This window comes from Hylobates moloch, unplaced genomic scaffold, assembly GCF_009828535.3.
Source record: "Hylobates moloch isolate HMO894 unplaced genomic scaffold, HMol_V3 SCAFFOLD_8, whole genome shotgun sequence".
NCBI lineage: Eukaryota > Metazoa > Chordata > Mammalia > Primates > Hylobatidae > Hylobates > Hylobates moloch.
The window spans coordinates 117,203,997-117,224,307 of record NW_026652283.1 but is presented as its reverse complement, the minus strand read 5'-3'; the positions used below and the strand labels follow the sequence as shown (position 1 = coordinate 117,224,307).

Below are 20,311 nucleotides of genomic sequence, written 5' to 3'. Positions count from 1 at the left end.
ACACTTTTACACTGTTGGTGGGACTGTAAACTAGTTCAACCATTGTGGAAGTCAGTGTGGCGATTCCTCAGGGATCTAGAACTAGAAATACCATTTGACCCAGCCATCCCATTACTGGGTATATACCCAAAGGAGTATAAATCATGCTGCTATAAAGACACATGCACACGTATGTTTATTGCGGCGCTATTCACAATAGCAAAGACTTGGAACCAACCCAAATGTCCAACAACAATAGACTGGATTAAGAAAATGTGGCACATATACACCATGGAATACTATGCAGCCATAAAAAATGATGAGTTCGTGTCCTTTGTAGGGACATGGATGAAACTGGAAAACATCATTCTCAGTAAACTATCGCAAGGACAAAAAACCAAACACCGCATGTTCTCACTCATAGGTGGGAATTGAACAATGAGAACTCATGGACACAGGAAGGGGAACATCACATTCCGGGTACTGTTGTGGGGTGGGGGGTGGGGGGGGCGGGGACAGCATTAGGAGATATACCTAATGCTAAATGACGAGCTAATGGGTGCAGGAAATCAACATGGCACATGGATACATATGTAACAAACCTGCACATTGTGCACATGTACCCTAAAACCTAAAGTATAATAAAAAAAAAAAAAAAAAAAAGAAAAGTAACTGAATCAATCCCCCTTTACCCCAAGCATCTAAATGGAACAATTTTCTTTTGTTTTCTTCTGGATGCAGCATAATCCGCAAACTACAGAGCCACTTGGCGATGAAGCCAGGATCACAGTGCATTTGATAACTTAATGTAACTTTTTACTAGCACTTAAAACTCAAATATGAAATCTATACTTGATCTTTTCTGCTTGGAATTGGCCAGATGAGTGGTTCTGCCCCCGAATACAACAAAAGGCTCTCAGAAACACTCAGGGTTGCTAACCAATCAGAAGGACCAACAGAGCTTGACAAACAGACAGGAGGGTGGAAGGGCACCGCCTTCCACCCCAACCGCTTAGACAGCCTTTCAACTCTGCCCACTTTGAGGATGTGTAGGATGATCAAGGTAAGCGTGATACCTATCTTAACTTCAAGGTAGAAATTAAGGCTTGAGGGCACTTATTTGGTGCATTATTCAGTTAACTGGAAGATTATATGGTAATTTCACTGCTCACAATAAACCTTTTTTTTCACTTTAGGGATGATAATGACATTTGGAGAGTAGCACTATAAACCTCAAAAATCTATTTTGAAGATGACTGGATTTAGGAGCAGGACAGGTTTGCTGTACACTTGACCGAACATGCTTTGTTCCGCACAGCAGCAAAAAAGCCAGAGCCTGGAAGTTTCTAAAACTTGAAGCAGATGTAAGTGACAAATCCAAAAAGCCATGGCTAGAGAACAGGTCAGTTGACCGGCTGTATCTATTGCAGCCTCCCCAGTGGCTCGGTGAAGGATTTCGGACAGGTCTCTCAGTTTCCCCTCCTTTGGTTTCACCTTAGAGTGAGGGGAAGTCACAGCATTTCTTCCTTTGTATTTCACAGAAACACAGGAGGCTGGATTGACAGTCAGCAAATGTAAAGAAATACAGGCGCCCACACGGCAATTATGCTGGCCTGGCCTCAAGCTTCGTATTCATCCTTAATTGATTCCCTGGCACATTCGCCAGTGACCTCGCTCCACTTCACTGAATGGACCCAAGGGCCCACGCTTTCTTAATTCTCCTGTGGACCCTTTATTCACTCCCCCTCATCCTTCCTTTGCTGACAGTGGTCGCTTCTGACTGCCCCAATCTTTTTTTTTTTTTTTTTTTGAGACGTAGTCTCACTCTGTTGCCCAGGCAGAGTGCTGTGGTGCGATCTCAGCTCACTGCACCCTCCGCCTTCCCAGTTCAAGCGATTCTCCTACCTTGGCCTCCCAAGTAGCTGGGATTACAGGCATGTGCCACCAGGCCTGGCTAATTTTTTTTGTATTTTTAGCAGAGACGGAGTTTCACCATGTTGGCCAGGCTGGTCTCTAACTCCTGACCTCAAATGATCCACCTGCCTTGGCCTTCCAAAGTGCTGGGATTACAGGCATGAGCTACCGAGCCTGGCCTCAATCTTATGCTTACTATTCTTAATCTATTGCCTCATTTTATAGCCACAGCTCAGGTGACAGCTGAGGGATTACATTCATCTGTCTCTGAGCCTCTAAGACTTCTATTTTCTTCACCACCCTCCAGGAATCCTTTTTTCTAGCTCTTGGTTGCTGGCCATGTCCTGCATGGTTAAGTTGAAAATCTGACCTCCAGTTCATTGGTGCATCTACAATCAATCCTCATTACCTGCAGATTCTGTAGCTGCAAATTCACCTACTTGATAATGTTTATTTATAGCCCCTAAATCAATCCCAGTGGGGCTTTTCTGGATGTGCGCCGGGTGGTGAAGAGGTTGAATGGCTGATATGCATTGTCTCAGCAGAGCTCCAGCGAGGAACCTCTGCCTTTTGGTTTCCACTCTTACACCATAAATGAATGCCCTTTTCTTGGTCGTTTTGGGGGTTTTTTTGAGAAAGAGTCTCACTCTGTCACCCAAGCTGGAGTGCAGTGGTGTGATTGCAAACTCTGCCTCTCAGGTTCAAGTGATTCTCCTGCCTCAGCCTCCCGAGTAGCTGGGAGTACAGGCATGTGGCACCACACACAGCTAATTTTTGTTTTTTAGTAGAGATGGGGTTTCCCCATATTGGCCAGGCTGGTCTCAAACTCCTGACCTCAGGTGATCCACCTACCCTGGCCTCTCAAAGTGCTGGGATTACAGTTGTGAGCCACCATGCCCATCCAGGGTTCTCTTAAATGTAATGGAAAGAGGAGAACTGGAATGGCAGAGAGAGAGAACTAGGACCCTGCATGAATGAATCAAGTTGACTTGGAGAGAAACTGTATTTATAGGAAAGTTAAAGCTCTGAGTTTGTAGGCCAAGCAGGGTGGGGGTGAGCAAAGCCATGGGAAGGAAAGCAGGGCTTCAAAAAATAGCTGCTCCTTCGTGATAGATGCAGGGAGGAAACAGGAAAGACTGGGGCCATGCGGTGTTATTTGTAGCACTTGAATAGCTTGGCTCTTAGAGTCCCAAGGCCTCCAGCTAGTGATCTACAGATGCCATTAGAGGGCAAAAGTGCTCCCTGCTTCCTCATTTGTCACCAAGAAGACCCGGTATGGCCCTGGCCTTAAGGACAAGTTAGTCAATTGCTTATTGTACGTCACAAGATGAATGCTGGGAGAGAGGAAATGCAGGGTGTGTAGGGAGAGGGCAAAAATGGCTACATCTGACCCACTCAGAGATGAGGAAGGCTTCCAGGTGGGAGGTGACACCAGGAGGTAACCAGGTGGAAATCACCCTCAAGTAGCAGAGACAGGTGTGGAAAGGCTCAGAGGGAGCTTCTCCAGGATCAGCAGAGCTCGATTGTAAGGCGTGAGGCTGTCGCAGAGGCTGGAGAAATAAGCAGTGCCTTGCTAAGAAGTCTGAATTTTAACCTGAAGGGACACGGGAGCTACTGCAGGCTAGTAAGCAGGGGGGTGATGCTGGTTGGATTGCAATGCAGAGAAACCCTGGACTGGTCTGCGTCTAATGGACTGGAGAGACCCTTGAAGAAATCAGGGTACAGGCAGTCCTCTGGAGTAGAAATGAGGAAGGTGCCAACTGAGACCACAGCAGTGGGGAAGAGTGTGAGAGGGATGGAAATTGAGACGAATTCATGGGTGTTTGGCCTGTGCAGTCACACAGGGCCCCATGCTGAGAGGGATCCCGAGCTTGGCTTAGTGCTCTGCTGTCACTGTCTTAAAATTCCTCCTCATTTTATGTTTGAATCTATGTTTTGTTTTGTTTTGAGAGTCTCGCTCTGTCACCCAGGCTGGAGTGCACTGGCGCCATCTCGGCTCACTGCAAGCTCCACCTCCCAGGCTCAAGTGATTCTCCTGCCTCAGCCTCCCAAGTAGCTGGGACTACAGCTACCTGCCACCACGCCTGGCTAATTTTTGTATTTTTATTAGAGAGTGTGTTTCACCATATTGGCCAGGCTGGTCTCGAACTCCTGACCTCAAGTGATCTGCCCACCTCAGCCTCCCAAAGTGCTGGGATTACAGGCATGAGGCACTGCACCCAGTCTGAATCTATGTTTTATCAGTGAAATCCAACGGGGCAATAGAACATGTGCGTGGGCAGACGAGACACCAACAATATGAGTTACCCCTGTCCCTTGCCACCATACTCCCCATGGCATGTCTGCCATGCCCTAAGCATAGAATCTTGGGGGGTCCACAGTGCATGGGAGCCCAGAAAGGTTCCCAGTTAGCATAAGGGAAACCTACTATGTCCACAACGGAGTCTGTGAGAGATGCTGACAGCACCAAGAGGTCGCACTTTCTCTTATTATAGAATCAGAATTGAAAACCAAGTCAATGGCAATCTAAGAAACAGGAACAAACAAGAAACCCTCTCCCAGCCTTTTCTACTCATCTGATTCCCTGTAGTAGCCAACCACTTCCACGGGAAATGGTGACATAGGAGAGGCAAAGGTAGCAGAGTCATAGTTATTTTTCCTTTCAATTCTTCCTTACACATCAGTAAGCCAAAGGTAGAGAGTGGAGGTAGATTGTATAGGTGTGAAAAAGTGAAATAAAAACAACTGAATGGCCGGGTGTGGTGGCTTATGTCTGTAATCCCAGCATTTTGGGGGGCCGAGAAGGGTGGATCACAAGGTCAGGAGTTCGAGACCAGCCTGACCAACATGGCAAAACCCCGTCTCTATTAAAAATACAAAAATTTGGCGGGTGTGGTGGCAGGCTCCTGTAATCCCAGCTACTCAGGAGCTAAGGCAGGAGAATGGCCTGAACCCGGGAGGCACAGGTTGCAGTGAGCCGAGATCTCACCACTGCACTCCAGCCTGGGCAAGAGAGCAAGACTCTGTCTCAGGGAAAAAAACAAAAACAAACAAACAAACAAAAACAGCTGAATTAGTTTCCTGCAATGTCTCACTGTTTTGTGAGGCAAAAAAATCCCACATGCAAAGTACAAATTATGTCATTTCTGTGATTCCACATTTGAGTCCAATGTTCCTATTTAAATCTGGCATTGCACAATGTAAAGAGGAACAGTATAATCCGTGCTAGTAATTTAAAATTTTTTTTTTTTTACTTAGGACATTAAATAACAAATGAAAGCATCGTGATAAATTGAGACACAGAGACCACAGAAGAAAGAAAATGCTTTATATGTTAATACTTCACCAGTGCTTTTCCTCTGATTTTTGAATAAAGGGGCCCATGTTTTCATCTTGCACTGGGCTTTGCAAATTCTGCAGCTGGTCCTGACTGTAAAGAGAGGAATTTAGCCATAAAATCAGCAAGGGTTGGTCATGGGGATGTGGGGTGCAGGAAGATAGAGGATTTAGGCATGGCTGCAGGGTTTTAAGCTGGTGGTACTGTTGGCTGGGAAATCTAGGAAATCCAGCATTGAAGGACAGGCTTTGTGAATCTGTTGTGGATGGGCTGAGCCTGCAGTGGCCATGGGGCATCCTGCCTGGAAGTAGGGCGAGCAGCAATTCATCAGCACAGGTGGTGAGTGACTGAGGCTCAGGAGGGGCTACTGAGGCAGGAACTGTGGGCAGGGATGCTGGGGAAGGCAGACGTTTAGGAGATGGGACAACAGCTGGGTATGGTGGCTCACACCTGTAATCCCAGCTACTCAGGCTGAGACAGTAGGATAGCTCGAGGCCAGGAGTTCAAGATCAGCCTGCACAACATAGCGAGACCCCATTCCCCCCCCCCACAAAAATAATTAATAAAAAGTAAAAATACAAAGAAGAGATGGGACAACAAAGAAGGCCTCATAAAGGAGATGGAGAGGAAGGGGACAGGAGGAAAGGGGAGAGGGAAGGTGGCAGCCAGAAGTAGGAATGAGAGGTTCCCTAGAGTGGGGTTTTATTATCTCAAGTGACCATGAGTTAATTACTGAACCTCTCTGTGCTGCAGACATCATGGATAAAAAGAAGATAAAATGAAGGCAATAACAACAGCATTTATGGGCAGGGTGGTTGTGGTGAAGATTAAATGAAGAGATTATATGGGAAGGACTCAGAATACTGCTGTATTAGATGCCTCAGGCTGCTATAACAAGGTACCACAAGCTGGATGGCTTAGAACTACAGAAACGCATCGTCTCATACCTGCAGGCCAGAAGGCTGAGATGAAGGCATTGTCAGGGCCACGCTCCCTCTGAGGATGCTAGGGAAGGATCTCCTTCCCAGCTTCCGCCAGCTCCTTAGCTTGTGGCAGCAGAAGTCCAGTCTTCACGTGGCCTTCTCCCTGTGTGCATCTGTGTCCAAAATTTCCCCTTTCCATATATCTGTATCTATATCTATGTCTATATCTACACACACAAATACACATATATGTAGTGTGTGTATATATATAGATATATATAATTTTATTTTTTTATTTAGAGACAGAATCCTGCTCTGTCACCTAGGCTGGAGTGCAGTGGTGCAGTCTTGGCTCACTGCCACTTCCGCCTCCCGGGTTCAAGCAATTATCCTGCCTCAGCCTCCCGAGTAGTTTGGGATTACAGGTGCCCGCAACTATGCCCAGCTAATTTTTTTGTATTTTTATTAGAGACAGGTTTCACCATGTTGGCCAGGCTGGTCTTGAACTCCTGACCTCAAGTGATCCACTCCCCTCGGCCTCCCAAACTGCTAAGATTACAGGCGTGAGCCACCGTGCCTGGCCTATTTTATTATTTTTTAATAGAGATGGGGGTCTTGCTATGTTGGCCAGGTTGGTCTTGAACCTTGGCCACAAGTGATCCTCCTGCCTCAGCCTCCCAAAGTACTAGGATTACAGGCATGAGTCACTGTGCCTGGCCTATTTTATTTATTATCTTTTTAATAGAGATAGGAGTCTCCCTATGTTGGCCAGGTTGGTCTTGAACCTTGGCCTCCCAAAGTGCTAGGGTTACAGGCATGAGCCACTGCACCTGGCCAATTTCCCCTTTCCATAAGGACACCCATTATACTGGATAAAGCCCACTCTATCAACCTGATTTTAACTTGTCTACCTTTGTAATGACTATCTCCAAATATGTCACATTTTGAGGTACTGGGGGTCAGGACTCCAAGAAGTCTTTTGTGGGAGAGGGGATGGAATTCAACCCACAACAGTGCCCTGCTCTGTGAAATGTTCACCTTTATGAATGAGACGACCTCCATGAGTTCTTTTCTTCAAAGGTGTGAGGAAGAGACCAGTGAGGGACAACCTGAGGGTGGGGAACCTAAATTTGTTGTGGCCACAATCTCCACAACAACCCAATGTTTCTCCCGTAGCACTTAGCAGCCCAGGTGAAGGTAAATACAAGAAGGAGACGGAACAAAGATGAGGGAGTGACACATCCTGATAACACGCCAAAGACAACCACAGGCAGAAATACTGATGGCAGTGAGGCAGACGGGGAACACTGCTCATTGCTCTGCCTGCCTCACTTTTGTTCAGGGGCCACCAGGAGGCCTGAGGTTCCAGGTGGACAGAAATCACTGTGATCCCCTCTTGGCCCCAACCAATATATGCAAAGGAGGCAAACCAACTTTTGATCATTTATTAAAACAAATAAGAGGTTAATTTGTGGGTAAAAAGGCCATGTTTGCCAGCAGCTCAGGGGATGCCTTCAAGCTGATAGGCGCTAGTGCAATTTGAAGTAGGAAGCATCAGATGGGTTCTGGAGATAAGCAATAGATAAACAACGGGAGTTACCAGAAGTGTCAAGCCAGGCATCACCTTAACAGAAATTATTCCTGGAGCTAATGTGGAAGTCATTAATCCCAAGAGAAAAGACAGAGGTGGGCGTGGTGGCTCATGCCTGTCATCTCAACACTTTGGGAGGCTGAGGCAGGAAGATGCCTTGAAGCCAAGAGTCCAAGATCAGCCTGGGTAACAAAGTGAGACCTCGTCTCTACAATAACTACACTAAATAAAATAAACTAGCCAGGTGCAGTGGTGCACACCTGTAATCCCAGTTACTCAGGAGGCTAAGGCAGGAGGATTGCTTGAGCCCAGGAGGTTAAGGCTGCAGTGACCTATGATCACATCACTGCACTCCAGCCTGGGCAACAGAGCAAGGCCCTGTCTCTAAAAATAAGAGAAGAGAAGACAGATGAAGCAAAGTGGGCCAAAACTTAGAAAAAGAATTGCTCTGTTTTAGATGAAGGATTGCGAAACAAAATTTTCAAAAGCAGCAATGAAAGGCCTGTCTACCACAGTGTAGCCCTCAGTGAAACCACAAGGGGGCAGACTCTGACTCTCTCACGACCCTCTGGCTAACTCCAAACCCCTTCTAGATAGAATGATCTCCTTCCTCTTCCTCCTAATGCCAGGAGCAACTTTGGTGATGCATTCCCCACACCTGCCCCCTTTGCCAAAGCTCCAGGTTCCAGAGCCTTCCTTTGTTTCTTCTCTTCTGCTTTAAGGCTTGCTTACCCTGAGTTCAAGACCCTTACAGCCTTGTTAGATAAATGGCTATGTAAGATGATCGGTTAATCAGAGCGAGTATGGCTGACGATGGCTTCTGCAATATAATGCAATGAACCTGCGCCCACTTTCACTGAACGATCAACATTCACTTTGGTGTAATGGGGTAAACCATCAGCATGTCCCTCCTGATGCGATGCACAGAGAACATGACACCATTGCTGTGATAGTCCCACCCCAAATGCATAAGAATATCACCCCCAAGAAACATCGGCCAAATCCAAAGTAAGGGACATTCTATCAAATAACTGTCTTGCGTTCTTCAAGAATGCCAATACCATGAAAGATAAAGAAAAACTGAGGAGCTGTTCCAGGCTAAAAGGGACCTACAGAGACACAACAACTGAAAATAATACACGATGTGGGATGATCGTTTGCTCCAATGTACATCATTGGATTAACTGGCAAAATCCGAATGAGGTCCATACATTAGGAAACCGTACTGTAGCAGGGTTAGTTTCCTGATTTTGATCATTGCCTTGGTTATATAAGAGAAAGTCCTTGTTATTAAGGAATACACAGGAATATTTAGGGGTAAAGGACAACTCATCTGCCACTTAGAAAATAATAAAGCAAATGGGGTAAAATGGTAGCGCTGGGGAATCTCAGCGAAGGGTTTGAAGGCTGTTTTGTACTATTCTTGCAACGCTTCCGTGTCTGGAAAAATAATAGTAAATATTACGTATTTAATAACTAAATGAATGAAAAAGTGTGCAATGTTTCTGCAGGTGTCGACTTTGGCAATGCAATAGGATCATCTCAGAAGCTCTGCATGAATATCAGTGCCCAGGCCCCAACCCAGAGATTCATAGTCAGTTAGCTGGGGATGAAACTTCAGACATTGGCCTGTGTGAAACACACCCCAAGGTCATTCTAGTGTGAATCCAGAATAATAAGCAGCCAGCTTAGCCTTTAGTGTCATTGGGTTGACAGGAAAGTTCTAGGCTGGGGACTTTCTGAGCCCCCCATGTCTGCTTGTTTTGAGATCTGATCTTGGGGGCAGCATGGTGACTCAAAACAGGAGCACAGTTGTGGGTCCAGTCTTGGTCCTTCCACTAATAAGATGGGAGACGTTGGGTCAGATCCCTTGCCTGTGCCAAGCCTGGGTTTTCTCAGCTGTGGAATGAGGTTAACCAGGAAGTGCGTCAGAGGCCAATGTGCATTCAAGGAAGAAGATGCCCAGCTCAATAACTGATATGGTGTGGCTGTGTCCCCACCCAAATCTCTAATTGTGGTTCCCATAATCACCACATGCTGTGGGAGGTACCTAGTGGGAGGTAACTAAATCATGGGGTGGGTCTTTCCCCTGCTGTTCCCATGTCATTGAATAAGTCTCACAAGATCTAATTCTTTTTTCTTTTTTTGAGACCGAGTCTCACTCTGTTGCCCAGGCTGGAGCACAGTGGTGTGATCTCAGTTCACTGCAACCTCTGCCTCCTGGATTTAAGCAATTTTCGTGCCTCAGCCTCTCAAGAATCTGGGATAACAGACATAAGCCATCACACCTGGCTAATTTTTGTATTTTTATTAGAGATGGGGATTCAACATGTTGGCCAGGCTGGTCTCAAACTCCTGATCTGAGGTGATCCACACACCTTGGCTTCCCAAAGTGCTGTGATTAGAGACGTGAGTCACTGTGCCCTGCCTGATCAATGGTTTTATAAAGGGAAGCTCCCCTGCACAACTCTCTTGCCTGCTGCCATGTAAGATGTGACTTTGCTCCTCCTCCACCTTCTGCCATAATCATGAGCCCTCCCCAGTCATGTGGATCTGTGAGTCCACTGAACCTCTTTTTCGTTATAAATTACCCAGTCTCAGGTATGTCTTTATTAGCAGAGTGAGAATGGACTAATACAGTAACCCTTACATCCCCAGACCCCAAAATGGAGTTGCCACAGGATGGCAGTCTGAAATCCTTGTGATATCCAGCTGGCAGAAAGGAATTTGCATGAGTAGGGCTGGCCAACTTCTGGTATTGCTGGTGGGTCCTGTCATTGTGTGGGTGACTCCTTGCACCCCTGGCCCTTCATAGGACTAAATTCTGGGAGGGTTCTTGGGAAAGGGGCTAGAGAAGGCAAGAGGACACCAATCTTCTTCAGGCAGTAGGAAGGCAAGCTGGAGAGGCCAAGCTCCCAAGTAAACTGAGGCACCTCCACTGGCCCCTTTGTGAGGCACGCTTGACCTGGGTTTTATGGAAAGAAAGTGCCCTCACCAAAGGGTGCTAAACAAGGCCCCAGGCTCCACACCTGATCCCAGGTGCCCCCCTCTGCCCTGCCCTAGACTCACCTAAAGCTGTACTGCCCAGAGTCATAGCCTCAGGCCACACGTGGCTACTGGGCACTTGAGATGTGGCCATCTCAATTGAGATATGCTGCTAGTGTAAAATATACACTAGATTTCCAAGCCTTCATAAGCAAAAAAAAAAAAAGAACATAAAATATCCATTAAGAATTTTTAAGTATTCATTAATGTTGAAATAATAATATTTTGAATATATTGGTTAAAGTTTACTAGGAGAATTCATTTCACCCCTTTTACTTTTTCTAATGTGGTGACTAAATTATTTAATATTACACGTGTGGATTACATTATATTTCTATTGGACAGCTCTGTTCTAAAGTCTGCACATTGTCCTTTTGTGGCTTATTTCCTTGATAATTTTATTAAAATTAAATTGAAGGGCCAGGTGCAGTGACTGACACCTGTAGTCTCAGCATTTTGGGAGGCCGAGGCAGGTGGATCACCTGAGGTCAGGAGTTCGAGACCAGCCTGGCCAACATGTTGAAACCCTGTCTCTACTTAAAAATACAAAAATTAACCAGGCTTAGGGGTGCGTGACTATAATCCCAGATATGTGGGAGGCTGAGTAGGAGAATCGCTTGAATCCTGGAGGCAGAAGTAGCAGTGAGCCGAGATCATGCCACTGCACTCCAGCTTGGGGGACAAGAGTGAAAATCCATCTCTAAATAAATAAATAAATAAAGAGAAAAATAAAATTGAGGGCCGGGCACGGTGGCTCATGCCTGCAATCCAAGCATTTTGGGAGGCCGAGGTAGGAGGATTACGTGAGGTCAGGAGTTCGAGACCAGCCTGGCCAACATGGTGAAATCCTGTCTCTACTAAAAATACAAAAATTAGCTGGGCTTTGTGGTGGGTGCCTGAAATCCCAGCTACTCTGGAGACTGAGGCAGGAGAATCACTTGAACCCGGGAGGCGAGGTTGCAGTGAGCTGAGATTGCACCAAAGCACTCCAGCCTGGGCAACGGAGTAAGACCCTGTCTCAAAAAATAAATAAATAAAAATAAATTGAGGAAGGATTGAGCATGCAAAATAGAATCAGCTTTGGACCCTGAATACCCTGCAGTGAGAATTCCCCTGTGGTTCTCAGGCTCCTGTAATTCCAGCAAATACACTCTTCCTTCAGGTTCACTAAAATGCAGATATTGTGAGATAATGCTCATTTCTTACAGCTTGCTGGAATAATAATAATGATCATCATAATAATTTACAACTTAATAGCCAACACTGCCTTTTTAACCCAGTCTGTGAGACTGAATCGTAAACGTGACATTCTTTGAAGTAAAGCTCTCAATTAATATACCAGACTGCATAAACTCTAATAGCTTACCTTTCCACAGAAAGAGAATATGTGGGTATTCTCTTTGAAGACAAATGGTGGAGAGTAGACTCTCATCAAAGACCCTCTGGCAGTAATGAGTTGCATTCCAGAAGGTTCCAGAAGGTTCTGTGGAAGGCTGCAGTTTCGGATTGGTTCTCAGGTGTCTGTCTAACTGCTTTCTAAGGATGAAGACTCCTGGTTCGTGCTTTAGCTACACCCACAGGAGCAACAGACTAAGACATTCCTCCACATAATAACAGACCCAGGCAGTGCAGAGCCATGTGGGTCTTATCTGTCCTGTTGTCCACAGTCTGGTTTTATCTTAGACCTAGCCTGGGGCAATCCCTGTTGTGTATTGGCACTCCACTTAAGTTTCCTGTTTGTAAAAAGCCCCTTTCATTCAATGATTCCTCAGGTCTTTAGGGGAAATTTCTGGAAACCAGGAAGAAGGAAATAAAGGTTGTTTTGCTGAGGATGGGTGACGTTGGGCGCGGGACCCAAATGAGTGGTTTGAGCAGAAAGTAGCCTCCATGCTGGACTAATGAAATAGCCCTGCCATGGTTTCATTGCAGGGCCGTGATCCATCTACGACGAGCTGGCATCTTTCTTTAAAGAGGCACCTCTGGACCTGCAGCACTGGCTCTTCATGAAGCTGGGCAGCACACACTCTCCGTTCAGGGCCCGGTAGGCCTCCCATCCTCAGCTGCCTTCTCTCCTGCTTGCCACTGCCCTGGCCTCTCCCGTTCTCACTGCAGACCTGGGAACCCATTCATCCAGGGGTTGGCAAACTAAGGCTACAGGCCAGTCTCCTGCTTTTGTAAATCAAGTTTCATTGAGACACAACACACTCATTAACTTCTGAGTTGTCTATAGCCGCCTTTGAGCTACAATAGCAGAATTGCGTTTTGCAACAGAGAACATGTGGCCCGCAAAGCCTGAAGTATTTACTCTCTGGCCTTTTAAGAAATGTTTGTGGACCCCTGCACTGTCTTACTCTCCTGCCAATGGGTTCCCAGGCCTGTGGCAGGATCTGTGGACCTGTGTGTCCCCTGGGGTGTCTCATGGGGCTAAGGAACGGACCTTTGTGCAGGTCCACATACCCTGAAGTGTGCCCCTGGGTAAGCTGGGGTGGTGTGGGAGGGCATCCTAGCACCCTCATCTTGAGTCCAGGGGATGATAAGACAGTAAGTCCCGTGGAGAAAAGGAATTAGTCAGTCTTGTTTGCTGTTGTAACCTTAGCACCCGGCAACAATATTAGAGAAAGGAAGCCCAGGCCTCGGATGGCGGGGGTGGCCTGGTGCTGCTGATGCGGCCAGGCACCCCAACTGTTGGGAGCCTGCAGGCCTCACCACGGCAGGAGTTGCCCGTTCTGGGCCCTTGGCCTGCTCTGTGGCCTCTCACAGGGTTTTTTTTTCTGCTCCTTCAGCTCAGAACCTGAGGACCCAGCCACGGAGCAGTCAGCCTTCATGGAGCGGGATGCTGGGAGTGGGCTGGTGAGACGTCTCCATGAGTGGCCAGCCCTGCTGGTCAGCAGCACAAGCTGGACAGGTCTGCACAACTCCTGGGGCACTTGGGGTTGGTGTGACGGGCACCTGGCCAACCTGTGTTCTCAGCCCTGCCATTCCTGCATGCCCCCACCCCGCCACGGTCTCAGTGAGAAGGGGAGGGCATGTGAGTTGGAAGACTGGTGTCTAGAAACAGGCCCCTGACATTCAATTCTCTTCTCATAGAAGATGAAGACTTCTCTATCCTGCTGGCAGCTTTAGAAAGTAGGTGTGTGGCCGCGGTGAGGAGCTCTGGGCTTGTCGGGGGCCACTGAGCTGTGAGCTGCTTGCCTGGCCTGCAGCATGTTCCTGTCCTGGGCCACTGGGTGGGGCAGCCTGGGGACAGTAGGGGTGGTGGAGGTGGGCCGCCCTGAATCCCCAGTTGGGTCACTGAGTGATCAGGCCCTCAGGCTGAAATGCCCCCTCCAGGAGAGTATCTCACAGAGGCTGGTGGCCTCCCCGCCAGAGCAGTGCTCTTTCTCCACCTGACCAGGTGACTCTGGCTATTGTTTATTTAAAAATTTTTCTCTGAATGGGCACGGTGGCTCACACCTGTAATTCTAGAACTCTGGGAGGCTGAGGCAGGCAGATCACCTGAGGTCAGCAGTTCGAGACCAACCTGGCCAACATGGCGAAAACGTTATTCTACTAAAAGTACAAAAATTAGCTAGGTAGGGTGGTGGGCGCCTGTAATCCCAGCTACTTGGGAGGCTGATGCACGAGAATTACTTGAACCCGGGAGGCAGAGGTTGCACTGAGCTGAGATCATGCCATTGCATTCCAGCCTGGGTGACAGAGCGAGAGTCTGTCAGAAAAAAAAAAAAAAAATTCTATCAGAAATTCCATGTAGAATTTTTTTCTTTTTTTAAACACAGAGTTTGAACAACTGACTCTTGATGGACATAATCTTCCTTCTCTCATCTGTGTGATAACAGGTACCGCCTGGGACCCTGGGTGTCTGTTTGGTTGGGGGATGGCAGAGGGGGAGGGGCACGTAGCCTTTATGCTGGGCTTTCCCCTGTGCTTCCCACGATCTTGTCTCCTTAATCCTCACTGCAGCTCTCTGCCATAGGGTCTTATACTGCTTGACATGGGAGAAACTGAGGCTCAGAGGGTTTCACAGCAGGGCAGGAAGCCCAGATTTGAATCTGTAGATACCAAGCGTTCTACTTTTTCAGTAGTTTCCAGGCATCTTTTTTTTGTTGTTACGTCATTGGTATCTTTTTTTTTTTTTTTTGGGACAAAGTCTCTGTCACCCAGGCTGGGGTGCAGTGGTGCGATCTCGGCTCACTGCAACCTCCACCTCTCACATTCAAGCAATTCTCGTGGCTCAACCTCCTGTGTAGCTGGGACTACAGGTGCCCACCACACCCAGCTTATTTTTGTATTTTTAGTAGAAACAGGGTTTCCTCATGTTGGCCAGGTTGGTCTTGAACTCCTGACCTCAGGTGATCCACCCGCCTCGGCCTCCCAATATGCTGGAATTACAGGCATGAACCACTGTGCCCGGCCATGTCATTGGTGCCTTAACCAAGCCTTTTTTAGCTTTTCAAACGGAAGAGCCCCTGTCCCACAGTTACTGCTGCTGAGCCCTTTCAAGGTGACTGAACGTGGAAAGGGGGTCTGCCCAGTGTGGTCCTGCTCTCCTCTCTGGTTTCTAGTCTCAGATGTGCTCTGGGGGCTGTGGCAGGGCAGGGGCGGCTTGGAACCTGCACCATGTGCTCTGGGGGCTGTGCCAAGGCAGGGGGAGTCCTCATTTCCCCTGTGCACAACACAGACAAAAGGCTGGGTCCACCCAGTAGGCGGTCGGGTGCCAGGCCAGTGCTTACCCCGCCATGTTTGCAGCCCTAGGCCAGCTGGCTGCAGGTGCAGGGCTATGTGTCAGGGATCAGGGTGCACACACCCCTGCAGGTCTCCGGGCTCCTGGGTTGCTTCTGGAAGGGCCCGGTTGGGGCCTGACTGGAGCTGCCAAGGGGTGGAGCTTCTGGGAAAGGGATCCCTCCTAGGGGGGAGTGTCTTGGGCCTGGGGCCATGTGGTAGGGACAGAGACGGGTCCATGGCAGTGTCTGCTCTTCTCTATGAAGGCAAAGGGCCTCTGAGGGAGTATTACAGCCGCCTCATCCACCAGAAGCATTTCCAGCACATCCAGGTCTGCACCCCCTGGCTGGAGGGCCGAGGACTACCCCCGCTTCTAGGTGAAGCCAGCAGGAGGCTCAGGGAGGAGGCGGGGCCTTAAGCAGGGGGAACAGGGGTGGGCAGGATGTACTTTTTCTGAAAAGGTGGCTCTGGAGGCCACTTGGGGACACGACCTGGGCTCTAGCTGAACTCCTGGGAGGAGGCTACTTCCTGGTGTGCCAGCCCCTCCCTGCCAGGTGGCCCCAGAGGTCCTTTACCAAGGGGTTTGAGGAGGCCACGTCCTTTCAGCCTGCCACGCCCTCCATTCAGTCCTCTTCCTTCCTGCAGGAGGGCTGGGCCTGGGGCTGGGGCCACTGTTGCCCAGGTGTGGGAGGGCAGTGGCTTTGGGAGGTACAGGTACGATGTGTCAAAAAGCGTCGCCTCTCCCAGTGAGATGGTTCTCCTTTGCCTCCGTCTCTTTCCCCGTTGATTTCTCCAAGTGGGGAGTCGTGGCTTTGTCCTGATGCGTCTCTAGAGCCGCATCTTCCAGCTTCGAGTGAGCAGAGCAGTTGGAGGCTGAGGGCCTTTTCCTGGCAGGATTCTCCAGCTAGTCTTTGTTTTAGACGGTCTAGCTCCGTTGCCTAGGCTGGAGTGCACGATCTCAGTTCATGCAACCTCCGCCTCCTGGGTTCAAGTGATTCTCCCACCTCAGCCTCCCAAGTAGATTACAGGATTACAGGAACCCGCCACAACACCTGGCTTATTTTTGTATTTTTAGTAGAGATATGGTTTCACCATGTTGGCCAGGCTGGTCTTGAACTCCTGACCTCAGGTGATCCTCTCGTCTTGGCCTCCCTAAGTGGTGGGATTCCAGGCGTGACCCATCACGCCTGGCCCCAGCTAGTGTTTAGAAATGTTAAGCTATTTGGCTTTATTTTCACACTGACAGCTGGTTTGTGGTGGGTGTGCTGTGGTTTATTATTATTATTATTATTATTTTGAGATGGAGTTTTGCTCTTGTAGCCCAGGCTGGAGTGCAATGGCGTGATCTTGGCTCACTGCAACCTCTGCCTTCTCGCGTTCAAGCGATTCTCCTGCCTCAGCCTCCTGAGTAGCTGGGATTACAGGCACCTGCCACGACGCTTCGCTAATTTTGTATTTTTTTTTTAGTAGAGATGGGGTTTCACCATGTTGGCCAGGCTGGTCTTGAGCTCCTGACCTCAGGCGATCCGCCCGCCTTGGCCTCCCAAAATGCTGGGATTACAGGAGGGAGGTGAACTTGGGAGGTGGAGGTTGCAGTGAGCTGAGATTGTGCCACTGCACTCCAGCCTGGGTGACAGAGTGAGATTCTGTCTCAAAACAAAACAAAACAACAACAACAAAAAACAAATTGTGGTTACGTAGAAAAAGTGTCAACTTACATTTTCAGATGTCCCAGCCAGGCCGTGTGGCTGCTTGGCCAGCTTAAGCCACTTGTGCTTGGGGCTGTCGGGGGCCTTCTCCAATTTTCACTCTCCTCAGGGGATGTTGCCTCACTGTGCTGGGAGAATTTGTGTTCTCAGGGCAGAGACCAGCGCTGTGACCCACCCCTCTTGCCTAGCAGGGTCGGGGGACCTGGGTATCTGTCTGGACACGTCCTCCAGTGGCCTGGACCTGCCTATGAAGGTGGTGGACATGTTCAGGTGCTGTTTGCCTGCATGTGCCGTGAACTTCAAGTGGTGGGAGCAGAACCTGAATCTTTCTGGGGATAGCTTTGCAGATCCACCGCTGAGGGGGAAGCAGTGCAGAGCGAGCTGCCCACAGTGAGGCCCTGCCCCTCGGTCAGTCCAGCACACACTGGAGGCCATGAGGAGGAGCCCTATGGTTACTGTGGCTGGGCTGAGCCTCACTGAAGTAGTTGCTTCCATTTAGAGCTCATGTTATATTTAGGTTGGTACAAAAGTAATCACGGTTTTTGCCATTAAAAATGGCAATTACTTTGGCACCAACCTAATATGAAAAAAAGCATCTTAAATACTAGAACTCCACTCAGGGCTTTTGCTCCTAGAGTAGAATTGGTGGGAATTGCCTGCAGGCTTATGTGGTTTTCTTTGTTTCTTTCTCTCCCACCATGTCCCTTTTGGCCAAGCTCACATGGTGGGTTTGAATCAGTTAAATGAGTGTCATGCTGTGGCCTCACTCCACCCAGCATAGACGGGTGTTTGGAAGGGTGGTGTTAGAGGAGATTCTAGAAGCAGCAGCCCCAGCACAAGCTGAGCCCTTGGCCCCTGCTCAGGAGCCGGCCCCCAGATGGGATTCAGGGATGCGAGTCCCTCGTGTGAGCTGAGCTCAGGGAATGTCGGGATCAATTCTGGTGCCCTAGAAGAGTCATCTATTATATGCTGAGCCAGTCCCCAGGGGGTTGCCTTTACTTGTTCTATGGCCATGGAATGAAGAAAAACATGCAAAAATCATTCTTCAGTCCTTGAAGAGCATCCAGCACAGAAGGTACAAACCCTCCTTAAGGCTCCCTCCTCAAATCGGTTTGGCCATTTTGCCGTGCACCCCCCAGGACTTTATACCCTTCAGATGCCAAATCTAAGGACCAGTTCCCAGAAACCACACCCCCTGTTCCAACCCCCAGCCTGGCTTGAGCGTGGGGTGGGTGGGAGCCCAGGTGGGCACCCCAGGGGTCTGGTGTCTTCTCCAGGCAGCTCTCAGGCTCCCGTGGTTCTCCCTGCAGTTTACATGAGCTGGTGAAACATGAAGAAAATGGCCTGATCTTTGAGGACTCAGAGGAACTGGCAGCTCAGCTGCAGGTAGCCATGTCTGCCACCACACCAGGGTGGGCAGGGTTCTGGAGACTGGCACCGAGCCATGCTCCCTGATCCCTGCTTCCCACAGCCAGGGTGGGACCATGTGGGGTCTGGTGGAAAAGCTAGGGAGGGAGCAGATGTCACAGAGGCTGGCCTACTCTGCTGTCCCGTTTCGGTACAGTAGGCTCGGGAAAGCTAGGACACACATCCACCTGCCCTCTGGATTTATGGAGCTGACACTCCACAAGTGATGCTGGAGCCGGGTGGGCCAGGCTGCAGTTTAGGAAGTGATCAGGATCAGGTAGGTGGGCGGGCAAAGGGAACTTCTGGGACCAGCCTTGGAAGATGGGTGGAATTCTGCAAAGGTTACTTGTTTCTTATTGCAAAAAGTAATACCTCATTCTTGCCAACAGAATGATTGGCAGGATTTTCAGTAAAGGTCCAGGTCGGAAGTCATTTAGACTGGGTCCCCCAGTCTCTGTCGAACCATGGTACTCCGTTGTGGTGTGAAAGTAGCCACAGATCATCTGTAGATTAAGGGGTGTGGCTTTGTTCCAATAAAACTATTTACAAACACAGGCTGTGGGCTGGATTTGGGCTGCAGGCTGTAGTTTGTGATCCTTGATTCAGAAAGTTTAGCAAGGCTGAAAAGAACACCGACACCCCCTTGTTACCCACAGATGGGTGGGACTGTGTTGGCCAGAGGCCGAGAGGAGGCTGCTCACGGGAACGTACAGCATGTAGAGGCCGGAAGGTGCTCCAGGGCACCAAGTGTGGGAAAGTGGGACATACGGGGAAGTTTCCAGAAAGCACGATGTCAAGTTGGAGGTGGAGCGCTGCTGGGATGTGAAGGCTCTCAAGTCCAAGTGAGGGAGTTAGGAACTTGGGAGGGGTTGTTGTTGGGTCAGGGACCTGGGGTCAGCCAGGTGGTGACCTGGGATGCGGTGGGGACAGGAAATGAGGTAAGCTCTGCTCTTTAGTATTTTGCAGATGATTTTCTCAAACTTTCCTGATCCTGCAGGCAAGCTAAACCAGTTCCGGAAGAACCTGCGGGAGTCGCAGCAGCTCTGATGGGATGAGAGCTGGGTGCAGACTGTGCTCCCTTTTGTTATGGACACATAACTCTTGGGCCAGAGGGTAAAACCCCTGGACTCCTTCTGTCCTTCCCGCAGCTTCTTCTCGGAGTCTCAGGGCAAACCCTTTCGAGCAGCGCCTCCCAGTGGCCAGAAGCTGAAATTACGGCAGTGGTGCCGCCTGCTGAATGAATTGGTTCTGTGACCCGGGAAGCTGTGGTTGGCCCTGATTTCTTCTTTGGAGGCTCAGAAACCCTTCCTGTCTCCTTCTGTTCTTCATGCCCCATGCCCCTGCTAGCATATTACTGTTCTGTGACTTCCCTGTGACCTCTGCAGTACTCCTCATCCTGCATTTGGTCTCCAGGTGTCATCTTTCTGCCATGTTCCTAACACTTTGATTCCTGCCTTGAAAAAAGCACCTGCTGCACCATAAGCCCAGGGATGTGGCAGCTGCAGCGGGCTTGGCCTTATGAGGAACCCAGTGTGTCCACGTTGGGGGAACGTCATACTTGATACACACGTTTTTATTTGCACAAAGAAAATGCTATTTTTGGAGCCAGAATTTTCATGTCTGATTTATGGTGATTTTCTTAAGAATCAGAACTGCTGGCAGAAAGGGGGCACCCATATGCTTAGAT

General features: G+C 48.9%; 1 protein-coding gene across 1 annotated transcript; it reads left to right on the top strand.

Moving 5' to 3' along the window:
• The first annotated feature begins 859 nt into the window (after positions 1-859).
• On the top strand, positions 860-19,982 carry LOC116473801 (putative glycosyltransferase ALG1L2). Its single transcript, XM_058442817.1, is given in 10 exon segments — positions 860-1,042; positions 12,672-12,725; positions 12,727-12,830; positions 13,573-13,694; positions 13,877-13,915; positions 14,566-14,625; positions 15,775-15,885; positions 17,409-17,523; positions 18,528-18,603; positions 19,591-19,982. Coding segments are annotated over 10 exon segments (996 nt in total). The 3' UTR covers positions 19,723-19,982.
• The last annotated feature ends 329 nt before the right edge of the window (positions 19,983-20,311 follow it).